This window comes from Erythrolamprus reginae, chromosome 3, assembly GCF_031021105.1.
Source record: "Erythrolamprus reginae isolate rEryReg1 chromosome 3, rEryReg1.hap1, whole genome shotgun sequence".
NCBI lineage: Eukaryota > Metazoa > Chordata > Lepidosauria > Squamata > Dipsadidae > Erythrolamprus > Erythrolamprus reginae.
Window position 1 is genome coordinate 68435871 of NC_091952.1, and position 18912 is coordinate 68454782.

The following is an 18912-nucleotide window of genomic DNA, read 5'->3' on the forward strand; positions in this document are numbered from 1 at the left end:
TAATTCTATAAAGTGATTTGTTAGCACAGGAAGGAATTATTTTCTACAAGGTGGGAGGCAAGGAAAACCAGATGTCTTTATGTGCCATTGCATCCCAACCTGATCAGATTGAAGCACTCTTCTATGGCAAAGCTCCTCTCTGACCAAAAGCTGCTGTCAGATGAATCAAAAGAAGGAGCTGCTGCTTTTTTTCATATTCATATTTCATATTCCTTATGGTGACTTTTTGTCCTTGCTTTATTAATAATTCTTGTAGGCAATTGCTTTTTGTAGGGGAAGACAAATACATTTTATTAAATCCAAAGGGGCGATTTTGTTTTAATGAGAATAGCTGAAGGAAAGCTACCATCAGCAAATTCTACATTGTAGGGAAAGAAATAATTCTTCTTAAACAGAATACACACAGGGTTTTCATACAAGATCAATTATCACGGCTGCATCTCACCTATCACAGCAATCTTGTAGTAAAAGTCCGGAAGGAGTTGGGCGGCTTATGAATACAATCAATCAATCAATTAAATGGTGTGTTTCATATAGAAGATATTCAAATGTGATATCAAAAGGTTATGATATTTTGCCGAAATCATTGTGTCACAGTAACTGACAGGACATGTATATGACATGTAATTGGCTGGCAGATAACTAAGGCAACTGAGATTCTCATGTATTGGAAGTTGTGTTCTCCACTTTTCTAGTCTGATAACACTGAGCATTTCCATCAAAACTAAGCAGGGTATTCTCAAACATCTCCATAAAATGGATCAGTGATAAACTGTTCATTAGCTTGGTTCCAGAAGACAACATAAAGTATGTTTACTCTTATGCTGAGTCCGTGTTCCCCCAAAGCTCAGAATTCAATTGATGGCTACTTTGCTACAAGTGAAATAAAATCTAATTGTTATGCAACCTAACAGTTGAAAAACCACACACAATGGAATTGTCATGGGGATACATTGCTCAATAAAGTGTTTAATGCTGTGCATTTCTCCCAAATAGTTAGCTAATCATCCATATACACTACAAAAATGTTTTTGTTTTGGGGTGCCTGTTTGTGAAAAATTTGAACCATAGCCTGCATTTGTTGCAGGTTTGTTTGTTAGCATTTTGGAAAGACTCCAACAGCTGGAATTACCCATGTTTTTTCTTTAGATAACAGGATGAACATGATATTTTTTTTATTGGAAGCATTAGCTAGGTTTTAGAAAAATTACAGGTACAGCCACCATGTTCCACGTGGTTATACCAGAGGGAATAATCAGGCCCACTTTCAATTAGCAAAATAATCTGGAAAACAAGTAACTTCTTGTATACAATTGTGCTTATGATTACAGACTAGCACAGGTTGGAAGGACCTCTGCTGTTGATTTGTGAGAAATATGCCTTACTGCAATATTCCCCATTAGCTGCTAATTACTGCTCTTCTCTTTCATGTTTCTAAATTCATCACATGTGTGTGCTCTGAAATGCCAGTGCCCCCACTGGTTGGCTGGTAATTTTTTTTTAAAATTCACTGCAGTCAATGGAATGGCTTTTTTGTGCCTGAAGAAGCAGGAAAATTTCAGGAAGCGTATTGTGCATATGGCTTTCTCATCCAGGACAAACTCCAATCATAGCAGCAGTGAGCCAATCCAGAAATGAATCCAAATGGGTCCACATGCATTTGACTTGACAAAAGTGTTTATTCCTCAATAGACTACTTCTAAACTGTCTAAGAAAACTCACCTTCTCCCATCTTCTAACTTAGAGATGATCCAGTTTCTTCTAATGACCTCAACATAAAGTGAGAATACTTCTGTCACAGCCCTCTAAGGAAGGCAAACCTGATAATTGGGAAGACAATTTGAAGTTTGACATGGAAGGTCTGCTTCACTGCTGATGCCAATGAAGATTTGTAGTGATGTGCCCAAATTTCACATACAAGTGCAAAATATTTGAGCATCGTACTGTGAAGAATCCAGTTGGTTTCTTTTCTGGATTCTTCTTCCAAAAATTGGAAAGGCATGCAAAGCATGGGTCTAAAAGGTCTAAAACAATAATAATTATCTAAACAACATTCAAAATGTATTTCTATGCATATTTTAATAACCCTCGCAACAACTTTTTAGGTTTGTAGTTTGATCCATCTATTGCATCTAGAGGTCTTATTTATGTCAATGCAAGTGTGGTTGATCCTATGTCAGAAATACATTTTAAACCCCTTTAACTGCAGAATTTACAAGTTTGTTTGTTTGTTTATTTTAAATCAAGCACTTTAGAAATATAAAAATCAAACTAAGTACATATGAAAGGAAGGATTGTATAGAAATCCTAGAGGCCTTAGAAAGATTTCTTACCCTTCTTGATTGAGATTATATTAACCTGGTATTTCTCTAACCAAAATGATGTAATTGTGTTGGACCCTGAACTCCAGTATTCTCAGTCCCAGAGCTACAGAGAATTTGTCTTGCAGGGAGAGCAATTTTTAAAAGTTGTACAATGAGACGAAATCTCATGCAGCTGCCAAAATTGTCTATGATCCTTGTGACAATCAGTTTCTCAGTCTATTCATTCTAAATTCTAAGATCCAACAAGTATTTGTCTACTTTTAAATAAACACAAAGAGCATCTAGATATTTCAGCTAATTTCTTTAATAAGGAGACGCATATCATTACAAAATAACAGGTTGACAATAAAGACAGAAACAGTCCACATGAGGATAGGGAAGGGACCATTAAAAGCAGCTTCCTGCAGGCTTAGGGGAGTTGAATCATGTTGCACCTGAAGTAGGGAAGATAACTGGAGATGAAGACTCCAGTAAATTTAGTCGGTTTTGGAAGCTTCTACATCACAGAGGAAATATGGCTGGAATGGGAAGGAGTTGAGGCCCCACCCTACACCTGAGTATCAGATGTCTGAAGCCTTTTGTAACCTAGCCTGTGGTGGGTCATCATGACTATCTCTTCATACAGCTGCTCTATTTGGAAGTTGGGGTGCCATCATCTCCCTCTGCAGTTATGCCTTTAATAGCAGCCTCAAATGCTATTAGGTGGTCAAATAAGGATATGCTGATCCCTGTTCATAAATATAGTGCTAAAGGCATAAAAGCACCTGGCGCTTTCAAGCAGGTGGGAAAAATCTGACTTATCACTGTTATTTTCTTCCCAAGCCATTTGCAACACTTCTACACTGCTGCCACCAGTGCTTAGATTTCTATACTTCAAGTAGTGTAAGAGGAGTAAGACAGCAGCAGCCCCTGATGACCAAATATGCTGTCTTAATCAAAACTGCTTTTAGGAACTTCAGGAACTTTATTAAAACTGCACCTCTTTAAACCTTAGCCTGTTTCTTTCAGGATTGAGTTCTTGGTCCTCTTATCCATAAACAACCAGTCACAGGAGGTAGAGGTCTCTTTGTCATACACTCCTTAAGTACAGAAATGATTTTAGTTAAATTATGCTAGGTAGCCATTCTTAAAATTCTGGGTAAAAAGGGCTGTCTTCATCACTTAATTCTTGACCTGCTCACCAATCTTTCCTCAATTTGAAGCTGTGAAATACATAATAATTTGCACCAAAGTGCAAAGTCCGTGTACACAAAACATCAATTGGGTCTGTCTCTTAACCACTGAAAATTATGGTTTTGCAACTTACTGAAAAAGGCAGCCACTATTTTAGGCAGGAAGGCTGTGCAAGCTTTGCAAATAATTTATTTACAGTTCACTTTAAGGAACTGATACCTTTAAACAGTACTGTAGTATCATTTTTTTCAAAAATTCCAACAAAGACTTGAAAAAAAGGAGGCTGCTTAGTAAGAGAATTGTAGCATTGGTGTGAGATCTGAAACATTTCTTCTAAATAATTTTGAAAGCATGTGTTTTATATTCTGTTGCCAGGCATAGAATGACAATCAATCTGCTAGTATTTGCTCTATTTTCCCCCCAAGCTAAAAGGGAAGAGCTCCAATGTCAGTTATTGCTTTGCTATTCTGGAAAAGTGTCCAGCATTTAAATTTCCCCCAACATGCCAGAGCAACTCCATGAGAAATTCAAATGTGGTCAGCTTCCCAGATATAGCCACTGCTATCCTAATAATTCTTACCGAGAGGAACAGCCAAAATACAGTGGGTTATGGGCACTGGTAAACCTGCCAGATGATCCAGTTCCCAAGTCTGCCACCAGAGCCTCTACACACAGGCTAAGAAAAGGCTTCAGACCAATGCCATTCATAGCCTAACAAGGTCAGACCCCAGGCAGGGCCTCAGCTTCAAGCCAGCCTTATCACTCATCAGTGACCCAAATGGTTAACATAAGGGTTGGACAGCAAGACAGACAAAGAAAGCAGGGACAGGGAAGCAGAGAGAGAGCAAGGATCACTTGTTAGCCAATCCCTGTTTCAGGATCCTGGCAGCCTGTGATCTCATATGGCTTCTAAAATTTGCTTCAACAGTAGAGGCTTCAACACCACACAGAACATTGAAGCTGCAATGTTGTGGCTATCTGAACATAGTAAAAATGCCACCAGTTTTGCAAATATTAATTGTACAAGACACTGATGAAACTTACTGCCCTCTTGGTGTTATAGCTTATCCCACCCCTCCCTGCTTTCACCAAGTATATATTTTAATGGATCATGCATGCTTTGTTGCTTTTTGTTTGTTTGTTTTTAAAAAATTATTACTTTTTATTGAAAATAAATGTATGTTGTTACGACCATTCTCTCTGATTTTTTTTGTTTTTTTTTTACAATCCCCCTCTATTGCGATAGGTAAAATAAATTCATTCACACCACATTTTAAAAATAATTCTGTAGCCTGGCTGCATTTCTAGAAAATGAGTGATAATCCACATATTGTACGAGTTCTGTTTTTGCATGCTTTTACTTAAATACTGTGCTAGTTGTCATGCATCATTTATAAGAAGGTTGTATTTATGTTAACATTAGATCTCTATAATCATTTTATACAGAAGTACACACAAATGATGGGATTTGAATGAGGCTTAGATGGCTTAATTGATTCATTTTCTCAACCCTTTTATACAGAAAGGGAATTCAACAAAATATACGGACTGATAAATCGTTTTAAACCATAGAAATAGAAGCTGTAATTCAATAAAAGGGTATATTTTGATTTATTAGTGCTAATATTTCCAGTACCCTGCTTTCAGATAGGGCAGCCTGGTGGTTAGCAGAAGGAACCAAAGCAGTTTTGCACGATGAAGTTGCCACTTTGTCATATGAACTATTAAAAATGAAGATACTCAGATGTTTATTCCAAGCTAGTGAGAGTACAGCAGCCTTCTTGCACCTCACAGTGATATCTTCTTTCCAATTTTCAGCTAGATTCAATCAAACTGGCTGGATATACCTTTTAACATGAATTGCTATGTGCATCCAATATATTATCAACTAGCCAAAACGATCAGAGCCATTGCTTTCAGCACTTTTTTTGGTTGTCTTTTGGCAGTTTCTCTGTAGAAGTAACAATGCCGAAGTATCAATCAAATGTGAAGTAATCATGTGAGTAGAAGCACTATCCTGGGATATAAGCACCAATGCAGTTAAACAGTTCAGATGTTTTGTAGTGAGAATGAAGGAGTGATTTATAATTGATACAGCTTATAAGTACAAACTATTAAGCCAGAAAGGGATATTAAGTTTGAGTGTTCATGTCTGGTCAGATCAGAGTTACATATCAACACATTTAAATGGCACATGTTTACTAGCACTGGAATTAAACACACCTGCCTTTAAATAATGACCTCTTGAAAAGCATCTAAGAAATGAATTAATGCCAGAATGAGGAAAATGGGGATATTTTTGCAACTCAGAGCAACCATTACACTCATACAATGGAGGATGCAAACCTAGAACTGATCCCAAAAAGGAAAGACAGAAGAGCTATTGTCTCTGGACATAATATTTTAGTTCAGTACTTCTTAAACTTGGCAACTTGAAGATGTGTGGACTTGCACTGCCAGAATTTTTTGAGTGGAACTCCAAGCATCGCCAAGTTGCCAAGTTTGAGAATCACTGTTCTAATTGATCACAGCAAAAATCAGAATTGGTCTGTCAGATCCTATCCAAACTATAGGCATCTCTAAAGGCCACTGCTTTTTATCCCCCAGCCTCATTCACTTCGGTTTTAAAGAGATGGTGGCTAATTTCAATTCTGCTTTACCCTGAAAAGCAAAAAGCTCAACAATACTATGATCAGCAAAATTTACCATTCCTTCTTCCAGCTAACCTTAGATAGGTTATGACAACAATTCCCTCAATGGTTTATAATGCCACCAAGAAAGATATCTTACTTGCCAAACTTTTGCTTTTAGTGGAAAGAGATTCATTCTTTTCTCATTAGGAACTCTCATCTTAGAGTAGTTCTGTTCTCAAGATCAGTGAAGATGCAGGTCTAAAATTTAAAAATCAAAACTCATATTTGATTTCAGAACTCCACTAGTATGTATTAATGATGCTTTGAAATCTTATATCCTTGCCAGCTGGCAGTATTTAAAGCTAAGAGGCACAATAAAAGAATTGGGAACAGGTTTCACTTACCCCTTTCCTTTATAGAACACGCTTGCACCAAACGTATTTGCACAGAAAAGTTCCATTAAGTCTAATTTTTCGGATTAAGCATGTAAACAATTACATACGCTTCTTCAGAGCCAGTGTTGAACAATTTCAATACTCCCTTTGTGTAGTTAGGGCCAAAGCTCCAAGTGTGATAACTCACCAATGCATCCAGTGAACCAAAGTAAAATTACAGCCATTTAGATGTAATTAAACAAGGAAGGGAATTTGGGAAGAGCATACAGAAAGCTTTCAACCGTCTTCTCTCTTCGCTTGGATACACTAAGGCAGCTTATTTTGAAGCATTTAAGCAGCTAGTAATGTTTCTCCCTCCTCACTAGGTGTACAGTGAGTTAATCAGGAAAATGAGTAGGAAAGAATAAAAAATACCTAAAATATATTGAATGAAATGCTTTAAGAACTAGAATCAATTGTTTTCATTCAAATTGTGCATTTTCCATCTGTATCGATCTGCCTATCTTTTGCATTAATTCTTGTTTTGAAAGAAAACAATCTCACACAGGAAACTCAAAAATCCTTCTGGCTTCACTTTCAGGCATGGGTTCTTAGTTTGATTTGTTTGCATTTTAGGTACAAGTTGAACAAGCAGGCCTTTGATTAATTTGGTCCTTATTTGCAGTCTAAATGATGCAGCGATGATAAAGATGACCTCATTCTTAATTGGAAAGTTTTTTTTTAAAAATATTCTAACTTAAGAGGCGTTGAGAAATAAACTATTCTTTGAATATATAGCCCTACTCAGTTAGGAACCAGAATGGAATGCTTTTTGTATTATCAAACTGCTTTTTGTTAGGCCCTTACAGGGAATACAACTAGCACAAAGACAAAGCAACTAATATCCTTGAAGGCAATGCTGACAGATGGTTAAAGTTAGAGTTTAAGGACCAGATGCAAGACAAATAGGTACAGCCAGAAAAAAAACTGCTGTGCACACAGGAACCTTAGATTTCCTGTTTCTCATTCCTCTTAAAGATGTCTGATTTAAAAATCTGTCCTTACTACATTAATACTTTCACAACTACTAGTCCAATATGAGTCTGAGCTCTGCTCACTCAGCCTCTTAACTGGAAACCATTCTTAAAATTCTATCAACCCCAATCAGGTATTCCCCAATAACAAAAGCAATTCAGTGCTCACCGATAGCAAAAACTACGCTCTCGAACTTTTCCAGGCTCATAGCTTTGACATTTCACCCTCTTTTCATTAACTCTAATTCAATATTAAACTCAAAAAGAGCAGCGTTTATTTGAAAATCTTACTTCCTAGCCCTCACTTAACCTCTTTCCACTACCATCAGTCTGAAAAGGTATCTATATCTGGCACTACATAAAAACCATGGCAGGGTTGTTGGTGTTTTTTTTTCTTCCCAGAGATCAGTGCAAGCACTAGGTAACAAAGATAATATGGCTTGACTTTCTGGGATTAGCAAAAAGAAATCATGAATGCTTTGGCAGCCAGACAAGAGAAGAAGGCCCTGCTGCTTTTGATATATCTTTGGTCTTTGGGTTGGAATGGATTCACTTTCCCACCAATTCCTGGTTTTGCTCCCTTAATTAAATGTGACTGGGTGTGAGAGGGGGGAATCTCCAACCAACGGTACTTATTTTTTCTAAATTAAACTTCCTTAAGATACTTATTGCACTGCGCTAGCCACTAGATGGACCTTCCTGCTGTTTCTAACCGATCATCTATCTAAAAGTTCCTGCTCTTCGGCATTTGAAACACACACAGTCCTCAGCCTCAAGCATTTTCTTCACATCCTTTAAGTTCCAAATTCATAAAAAAATAAACACTTTCCACCAATCAATCTGCAGCACTCAACCGATTTAGTCTCTTGTGGTTTTAAAAAGAAGAATGGCAGTAACAAGGCATGATAGCAAATGTTTGCAAATCAACCCAGGCCTGTTATTTTTATCCGATTTACAAAGCTGCCTGAGATACTTGACATAGCTTTTTTTTCTGATGCATCTAAGCTTGGCACTGCTACCAAAAAGGTGACTATCTTAGAAAAAGTGAAATTTTCACATATATTGATAGTGAAGCCTAGAATAATTATCCTGTGGTGTTTGGCTTTGTTTCCCCCCAGAAAAAAAGAACATTTTTGCACTCTGCCTTTCACAGAAGCATGCATTTGTAGATGTCATGCTCCGAGGATCTTATGGTACCACTCCATTGTTCTAATTAAGAACAAAACATTCAAAGGTGAACAGAAGACCCACACTATGTTAGACAGCTATTACCGGGCAATTATCATTTGTCAACTTGTATGCCCCAACCCATAGTCCTCTCATTACAGAGAATTAATCCACCAGCCATCCACATCGTCAGAGATGTCCCAGTGCCAGTATTGCTTTTTCTGAATATTCCTGATAGATGGCTCATGGCCAAACCTCACTGAACACTGTTTTGCAGGAGTGCCTTTTCATACACCTTTGCAGCTTCTTCTTGTTCTTCTTTTCCCCCCCAAAAGCAAGCAGAATGTATCTCGTCATCTCGCATTTTCAGGCTCTGGGTATCATCCCGTAGCACAAGGTCTCATTTAAGGAGGAAACCCCCCAAACAAGCAAAAGCAAAGCTTTTTTGTGCTGTTATTTGTGTTGGTCTCAGGAAGACCCAAGTAAAAAAAGCTTGCTGTACACTTGAAGAGAATTAACACAGAGAGATGGTGGAACATGCAGCAAACCAACTACTTGGAAGAATATGAAAAGAAGGAACCACCATGCTTTTAAACCACTTCCTCCTGGAGACTCTGGAGTTCACCCGGATTCCCTTGCAGCCATCAAAGAAAGAGTGTTGCAGCTTAGAAAAGAGAACAAAAACTAAACGTTGCCGAACTGAGGTATTGATAGCTCTGGATCACTTTGAATGTTCATTAGGTGATGTTGGAAAAAATGGAGCTGCCTATTTGTTTTTCCCAAGAGCTGCATCCACCTCTTCTTCAGGTTTCAAGGAGTGCCACTGGGCAATGGGGCGGCGAGGGTTGGCGAGCATGTCAGACCAGTGCCTGAGCTCGGTGCCTGAGGCATTGTTGCCAACAAAGACTTTTCCAATGGCTTCGTTCTTGCCCAACTTGTCATAATCCAGGACAGTAATTACAACTTGCACTTTCTGGAGGGAAGCAAGAAAACAGAGATTGTTAGTAAAGCAAATTAACAGAATAACAGAGTTGGAAACCTTCTAGTCCAGAGATGGCACACCTATGGCACGCCTGCCACAGGTGGCACACAGAGTCAGATTTGCAGGCGTGCAAGTCGTTGCCTTAGCTCAGCTCCAACATGCATGTGTGTGCTGGCTAGTTGATTTTTGGCTCACACAGAAGCTCTGGGAGGGCGTTTTTGGCTTCCAAAGAGTCTCCAGGGGGATGGGGGTGGGCATTTTTACCTTCCCCCAGCTCCAGGGAAACATAGAGTACAACTCAATCTGTATAGTCTGGAAGACAGAAGGAAAAGGGGGGACATGATCGAAACATTTAAATATGTTAAAGGGTTAAATAAGGTTCAGGAGGGAAGTGCTTTTAATCGGAAAGTGAACACAAGAACAAAGGGACACAATCTGAAGTTAGTTGGGGGAAAGATCAAAAGCAACGTGAGAAAATATTATTTCACTGAAAGAGTAGTAGATCCTTGGAACAAACTTCCAGCAGACGTGGTTGGTAAATCCACAGTAACTGAATTTAAACATGCCTGGGATAAACATATATCCATCCTAAGATAAAACACAGGAAATAGTATAAGGGCAGACTAGATGGACCAGGAGGTCTTTTTCTGCCGTCAGTCTTCTATGTTTCTATGTTTCTATGAAGTCTGACGGCAGAAAAAGACCTCATGGTCCATCTAGTCTGCCCTTATACTATTTTCTGTATTTTATCTTAGGATGGATATATGTTTATCCCAGGCATGTTTAAATTCAGTTACTGTGGATTTATCTACCACGTCTGCTGGAAGTTTGTTCCAAGGATCTACTACTCTTTCAGTAAAATAATATTTTCTCATGTTGCTTTTGATGTTTCCCCCAACTAACTTCAGATTGTGTCCCTTTGTTCTTGTGTTCACTTTCCTATTAAAAACACTTCCCTCCTGAACCTTATTTAACCCTTTATTTAAATGTTTCGATCATGTCCCCCCTTTCTCTTCTGTCCTCCAGACTGTACAGATTGAGGTCATGAAGTCTTTCCTGATACGTTTTATGCTTAAGACCTTCCACCATTCTTGTAGCCCGTCTTTGGACCCGTTCAATTTTGTCAATATCTTTTTGTACGTGAGGCCTTTGGAGCCTGGGGAGGGCAAAACACGAAATAGGCCATTTCTGGCCTCCAGAGGCCTTCCAGGGGGCAGGGCAAGCTGTTTTCACCCTCCCCGAGCATTGAATTATGGGTGTGGGCACTCGCGCATGCATGCTCTTTTAGCACCCGAGGAAAAAAAAGGTTCACCATCACTGTTTTAGTCCAATCCCTTGCTCAAGCAGAAGTTCCTATACCATTTCAGAAAAATGATTGTCTCATCTCTTAAAAATCTCCAGTGATGGAGCACTTGCAACTTCTGAAGGCAAGCCATTCCACTGATTAATTGTCCTGCCAGGAAATTAATCCTTCTTCCTAGGTTGCTTGTCTCCTCTCTAGGTTGCTTTTCATCCATTGCTTCTTGTCCTGCCTTCAGGAGCTTTGGAGAATAGATTGACTCCCTGTTCTATGTGGCAGGCCTTTAAATATTGGAACGCTGCTATCATGTCAGCCCTATTCTTTTTCATTAAACTAGACATACCCGATACCTGCAACCGTTCTTCATATGTTTTAGCCTTCAGGCCCCTAATCATCTTTATTGCTATACTCTGCATTCTTTCCAGAGTCTCAACATCCTTTTTAGATAGACCAAAACTGGATGCAATATTCTAAATGTGGTCTTACCAAGACAATGTATTAACATTTCATGTGATCTTAATTCTATCTATTTATTAATGCAGCCTAGGACTGTATTGGCTTTTTTTTTTTGGCAACGCACACACTGTTGGCTATTAAGGTAATAATAGATGAGATAATTAATGGGAAAAAAGGAGAGGATCTTGAAAACATACTTTAGTATTTTCTCAGTTGCAGCTGGTGCTAGAAAATATGTATTGGTTCATCCAGATTTTTACATGAATTGATGCTGCTTTATTCCTGGTTATTCCTGTTGTTCTGGTTTTAATATTTTAATCTGTTGGTTTAATGTTATCATTCTAGTCATTTGCTCTGATTTTATTATTTTAATCTTATTTTGTACCTCACACTAGAGTTATGATCATAATAAAAAGTGAATAATTCATGTTATAGTTTATTTTACTAAATTAATGAAATTAAATATTTAGAGCATTCAGAAGATCTCTAACGAGAAGATTTAAGTAGAAAGAATTCTTCATGTAAATATCATTTCTGGCTGAAGCTAGGCTAATGTTTCTCCAAAGAGAAAAGAAATGCTATTTCCATGATAAAGCTAGGTTCCATCACATGCTGATTTTCCAAATTCAGATTTATTTCCAGGAGAAACCTATACACAGAGTGTGTGTGTGTGAGAGAGAGAGACAGAGACAGAGAGACAGAGACAGAGAGAGACGGACAGAGAGAGAGAGAGACAGAGAGGATTGTATTGTAGGAATTGTTAATATGATTGATAACATCAGCAAAGATGTTTGGCTAAGGGCTTCAATAGCTAGCAAACCAATCAGCTTCCTCACCTGTCTACCTGTCCTTTATAAAAACTTAAGCCGTACCAATCTGAGTCCTCTGTATTTGGTATGACTATTAATTCTCCAGATTCCCAACCAGCATGACCACAAACTTCAACATAACCAAGTGGAAAACATTAAATTTTAGAATCAGATACAGTTTCCTTTCCTTTATCCCAGAGCAGTAGAGGCTTCCGAAAAATAAATAAATTGAACTTATATTTTTGCAATATTTCTATTCTATTAAGCTCCACAAAAGATCTGTCTGATACAACAGGATATTGCATAAGGATCAGTGGATTCATGTTCAACTTTTCCCCACCTTCTGCTGAAAAGTTTCCTGTACAACTTTATTGCAAGTAAACTTTTATTAAAGGGGCATAAAGGGAAAACTTTCCCTTTATTAGAAGAAAGGGAATAAATAACAACTCTAAACACATCCTCTAGATATGTCAGATTACACCATCTCCATCCAGCATAGCCAACTATCTGGATGATGTCATGGCCATGATGATAAGTTATTCAAGATACTGGGGAGACAACAACTGCATTTGAACCCATTTCCATTCCATGGTTCAACCATCATTGATGGACAACTGCCTGTGTCAGTATGGATCTGCCTCTTGTGCTTTGTGAAGCAGTGGGAGACAATGGAGAAATATGTCAACTCAACATCTTCTGGGAGATGCCCACACCCTCAAATGAGAAACATGGGAACCTGTATCTGTTCAAAGGGAATCTCAAAGCTGAAAGATTCATTGAAATAGGGGTTCAGGGTCTTCTTCTTGACTGTAGTCTTCTTCTTCTTAAGCCTTTTGCCATTCTGCAGCAGATGAATTTTCACATAAGGATCTGAAACATAAGAATATACAATCAAAACTAGCCACAAGCCACTCAAAAACATAGACAGAACCTGAAGAACAGGCTATCCAGAAATTAGATGTCAGAAATGAAAGGGCATTTTCCCATTCCCCAAATGTTTGAATCATTCAGAGGTCACTCTATGAAATCAAATCCTTCAAGAATCAGAAAAGAAGAAAATATTTTTTTAATGGAATGTTTTATTGGACTTTGGAATTTGCTACCACAAGATGTAATGCTGGCTGCCAGCTTGGCTGACTTTTAAAAGGATTGGACCAATTCATAGAACTCATGGGTATTCGTGGCTGTTAACTTTGATGGCAGAATGACTGCCTATAAAGCCTTCTGCTGAGACACTTGTTGTGTAGTTAGTTTGTTACTGTGCAAAAGGGTTAGTGGAGTAGATGGATCAGAGTTTTGATCCAGGAGGACCATGCTTCTATTCTTATATTTTCTGCAAAATTCTAATATACTGTAATGAAATATTTTTCTATCAAGGCTTCAGTACGTTTGCACTGTACAATTTGTTCTCTAGATTTCCAGAGAAGCCCTGTCTGTCTGTCTGTCTGTCTGTCTGTCTGTCTGTCTGTCTGTTTATGTTTGTTTGTTTATTGCCTATTTATTGATGCTGTTACTTAGTTTGGGTAATGAAATGTCTGTAAGAAAACAACCAAAGGAGTTGATTTTTAGCAATAGCAATAGCAGTAGCATTTAAATTTATATACCACTTCACAATGCTTTACAGCCCTCTGTAAGCGTTTTAGACAGTAAGCTTATTTATTTATTTAATTAATTAATTAGATTTCTATGCCGCCCTTCTCGAAGCGTCCTCAACAGTCTGGATCCTCATTTTACTGACCTTAGAAGGATGGAAGGCTGAGTCAACCTTGAGCCCACTGAGATTCAATCTGCCAAACTGCTGGCAGCCGGTGATAAGCAGAAATAGCTTGCCGTACTGCACTCTAACTGCATCACCAAGCACTTTTTGCCCTGTCTTGCCAGTTCCTTATTTTTTTCCAATTTTTTTGCCTAGCTTTAATCCAGGATAGGGTTTTATTTCTTTCCTACTTTGTCAGAACTTTGCTTTATTTTTTTTCAAAACAATCTTTCTACTTAAAAATATTTTCCTTTTATCTTTCTTTGTTTCTTTCTTTGAATGCTGGAAAGCAGAAAAGAAATAATATACACTTTGTTAACATGAATTTTTAAATCACAGAAGAGAAAAGCCTCCATTGCTTTTTCCAAACCCGTGATTGCAATAGCCTCTAAGAATTCAGATAATGAGTCACCAGACCACACACATAGTTAGCTTAAATATGTTTTTTATTTTATATTTGGATAACTATTCAAGTTTGAGATCAGAAAAAAGCCTTTAGCAGCAGCTCTCGGGATTCAGTATAAAGCAGCATTTTTCCTTAGGTTATTTAAAAAAATAAATGTAGAAAAACAGTTCATTTTCCTTACAGGTACAAAAGGGATTCCAGTGGTCAGAGCTTAAGGCCATGTGATTCATAGAAAGATTATACAGAACAGGATGTTCAAGGACTGGTCATTAGATGGACATTTTTGAGTCACTATTCAATAGATTCAGAAAAAAAGAACCTCAGGTTTGTTCTTACATTCAGAACCAGCCTTTGTGTACTTAGTTGCCAAACATCTGAAGGGAGCTTTCCCTGCATATTCTATACTTTTAAACTATAGTTGCTCAGAGTTACTTCTGCTTGATTATGAGAGAGCTGATGAAATAGTATGTTTGCATGTTCAGAAAAGAGAAAGTAATCTTACAGCTCCCTGTTTTATTCCTGAAATAGGAATGAGAACTATAAGAAGTGCTCATATCTGACAGCCTTTAACAAGAAGCAATTTTCCAATGCCCTGTTTCCCCCAAAATAAGACAGCCTCTAATAAGAAGCCCAACAGGGCTTTTGAGTGCATAGCAATAAGGCCAAGCACTTATTTCAAGGTTAAAAAAAATATAAGACAGGGTCTTATTTTCAAGGAAACATGGTACTTGAAGGTCTGTCAACAAGGAAGAGGGTGTGGATGATGTTCAAGGGTAGAACAAGAGCCAGGGGTAGATTATATAAGGAGTCCACATTTGAAATAATGAGGATTTTTTTTTTGACTGCAATAGGTTTTTAAATGTTTTTAGTAGAAATTTAGATTTGTTGTAAACTGTTTTTTTTTCACTTTGTTGTGAGCCGCCCCGAGTCTGCGGAGAGGGGCGGCATACAAATCTAAATAAACATAAACAAACATAAACATATTAAGAGGAATGAAACAACTTGTCCCTGGCATTGTGGGCACTCCAACACTGGAGGTTTGCAAGCAAATGTTGGATAACGATTTGTCTGAGATGGTATAAAGTTTCTTGCTCCAGTGGAGGCATTGGACCAGAAGACCCATGGGTCTGTGAGTAAAATGAATTCTATTGGGGCTTACATAAAAAATATTCAGAAGTTGCAGCAAGTTGACTGGTATTTTATGCGTTTTATTTTAAGTATTTTAGATAGCATCTTATGATGCCTACACGGAAACCTCTATACTGATTGCCAATTGCTTACCAAGCATGGTTTAATAGATTTGTATTTATTTTAAAGTCATCAATGGATTAAAGATTGATTATCGAAAGGACTATCTCCTCGCTATGTAACTATTGATGGTTAAGATCTGCAGGAAAATTCTGAACATGTCCATCTTTATGGCATAATACATTTGATATATTTGCAGGCTAACAAATGTACACTGGGGGAATCCCATTTGTTCTGTGCTTTCCCATCTGAACAGAATGTTTTTAAAAATAGAATAATACTGTATGTGTAGCTAAGGGTCGGCCTATTACACTGTTTGTATTCTCCAAGCTTGGTTTTGGCCTTCCAGAAGTTTCATTAACATACTAGTTTACTGTTGTAAGAGTTTTGGAGAAATGAAGTTTGTTGGTTGGCAGGGAACAGTGAAGGGCCGCAATTCCCTTTCCCTACTGGATCAGTCCTGGAGGCTGGAGTGGGTGCATGGAAGCAAAGAAATCAGTGAAAATCGTCAAAATCTCACGTGAGAACACTTGCACATGTGAGATTTTGGCAGTTTTCGGCCTTTCTTTGCTTCTGCACATCCCTTAGACTCTCCACGATTGACCTCTCCAGATTCCTAAGAGGCCAGTAAGGGGCGTACATAAGTGCACTGGTGTGCCTTTCGTCCCCTGTCCAATTGTCTTTCCTTTCTCTCGCTTATCATATATATTTTCTTTCTTTCATATATCCTCTCCTCTAAGTTCACTTTACCCTTATATATATTACTACATGTCTATTTTTCTTCCTATGTATTTGTGTATTGGACAAATGAATAAATAAAATAAGTAAATAAAATAAATAAGAAATCACGTGGGGGTGCACATGCCTTCTGCTGCCCGCATGCGCGTCCACACCAGCCTCCAGGACTGATCCAGTAGGGAAAGGTAAGTGTGGCCCTTCACTGATCCCTGCCAACTAATAAACTTCATTTCTGGGTGCGCAGGTGCATGTGGCAGGGGCACTCAGATGTACACGTATCGCCATTTCAGCTAGCGGAACAGTGATCCCAGGCGTACCAAGGGCAGCGTGCCCCTGGCAGGGATGCTATGTCCTTCTGTCTTGCCCCCTCTGAATGTGTTTGGATTCTTTCTCTTGTTCAGAAAATTACATTAAGGAACTGGAGATTTAATTTAAAATACAAATGGACAAGAAGTTCCAGTGGTATTGCTAACTTCCCTTCCCATGCAGCCTTTTGGCCACATTCATTGCATACCTTGGAATCTAGCTGCTATTCGTGAAGATTCTCCGCCAAGCATATGGACTGATTGATGACTGTTTTCATGTCCAAAAATTAAAGAAGCTTTGAACTCAAAGATTTTGCAAAAGAAAGTAAGCCCTACATTGGCATCGGACCAGAATACCTATGGGCATAGTTCCCTCTAAGCTGAGCAGTGAGCAATCGCTCACTTAAAAATCATCATCAACTCAGAGTTTTCCAAACCTGCCCAGAAGCCGAGAGGGAAAGAGTGAGAGGGAAGGAGAGAGAGAGGAAGAGAGGAAGAGAGAGAAACAGATAGAAAAAAGAGAGGAAGGAAAAGAGAAAGGAAAAGAATGGGAGTAAGGAAGAGAGAAAGAAAATCAAAATCTAGTTTGAAACTAGCTCAACTATTTAAGTGGCATTTTGATATTGATAGAGTTGCCCTATTATGAGCTCACTGTTATAGACACACAGTACAGTATTTTATTTTGAAATTCTCTGAGGCAAAACAGGGTGGGTTTTTTATTTGTTTGTTTGTTTGTTTGTTTGTTTATTTATTATTTCTGTGCTGCCCAGTCCCGAAGGGACTGCCGCTCAGGCACTATACTTTTTCGCCCACCCCCCAAAAAATTAGAGGGAACACTGCCTATGGGACCACCTTCTGCCACACGAATCCCAGCGGCCGATTAGGTCCCACAGAGTTGGCCTTCTCCGGGTCCTGTTGACTAAACAATGTCGACTGGTGGGACCCAGGGGAAGAGCCTTCTCTGTGGCGGTCCTGGCCCTCTGGAATCAACTCCTTCCGGAGATTCGAACTGCCCCCACCCTCCTTGCCTTCCGCAAGACTCTGAAGACCTACCTATGTCGCCAGGCATGGGGTAATTGATGTATTCCCTTGTTGACTCGTAAGATTTATGTGTGGTATGATTGGGTAATATTGACTGTTTTTAAATGATAGTGGGTTTTTAGCTTTAGTTTTAATTATTGGATTTGTACTACATTGTTTATTGTTGTTGTGAGCCGCCCGAGTTTTCAGAGAGGGTGGCATACAAATCTGATATATTATTATTATTATTATTATTATTATTATTATTATTATCATCATCATCATCATCATCATCATCATCATCATCATCATCATCAATACAACACAGCAAACGAGATCACTATGCTGGATTTCGTATTTCATCACCAGTCGGGCGCTTCCCAAGCACCTAGGACTGCGTGATGTAGCGGCGAATTATGTTTGCCGATTCCAGTAAAGTGGCCTTTTGCAATTGACAGATGGAGATTTTGTCAATTCCAATAATAATAATATTATTATTATTATTTTATCTTGTCTACAAAGATACACAGACAAACGCTATGTAGCAAACAGTATTTGAGGTTTCTGTATCTCTGCTGGTCTATAATGGTTTTTTTGACTACAGAATGCTTGAAGGAGAACTATTAGTTTGTACTGACAGATATCTGAATAGCTTAGAGGTGTCATCTAGTGGCTATGTTGTTGATCTTCACTCACCAGAAAGTCCTCCAACATCCATCTTTTTCAAATTCTTGGCCTCCAGTATGCAGACAGTCAACTTCCCAGCAGTGGGTACATATCGTAATGAGATACAGATGTCTCCCAGTTTCTCTGGCTGTTGAGGGAAATTGGGAAAACAATGAACTCAAAACTCCTACTGTGTCTCATCAATGTGCCTACGATAGAAAGAAATATAAGTATCTTATTTTTAATGTGTTGTTTTTGAGCAGTTTTTATACGTGGGAGACCAGCAGCCTATTGTTGATTCTGTTGCTCTTCTTTTGGCTGGAAAAGTGAATCTCTCTGTGCCAGGTGCAAAGGATACATAGGATTATTTAGTTTCCCAGAAGTGCTGAAGAAACAGATGGTAGCTATCATCATAGCTGCTTGTCCTTGATCACACTGACTGGGGCTAATAAGGGCTGTAGCACAAAACGTATTATATGTTAGTTTTGGAGGACAACTTCCCCTACAAAGTATGCATGTAA

The 18912-nt window shown here is 38.5% G+C and overlaps 1 protein-coding gene across 1 annotated transcript in view; it reads right to left on the reverse strand.

The window, feature by feature from the left end:
• Positions 1 to 8387: 8387 nt before the first annotated feature.
• SYT2 (synaptotagmin 2) overlaps positions 8388 to 18912 on the reverse strand; it is a 68049-nt gene continuing 57524 nt past the window's right edge. The window contains exons 7-9 of the mRNA XM_070745717.1: positions 18422 to 18539; positions 12989 to 13122; positions 8388 to 9678 (exon numbers count right to left, since the gene is read on the reverse strand). Coding sequence (XP_070601818.1) covers positions 9472 to 9678; positions 12989 to 13122; positions 18422 to 18539 — 459 coding nt within the window. The 3' untranslated portion in view covers positions 8388 to 9471. The remainder of the gene's footprint in view (positions 9679 to 12988; positions 13123 to 18421; positions 18540 to 18912) is intronic.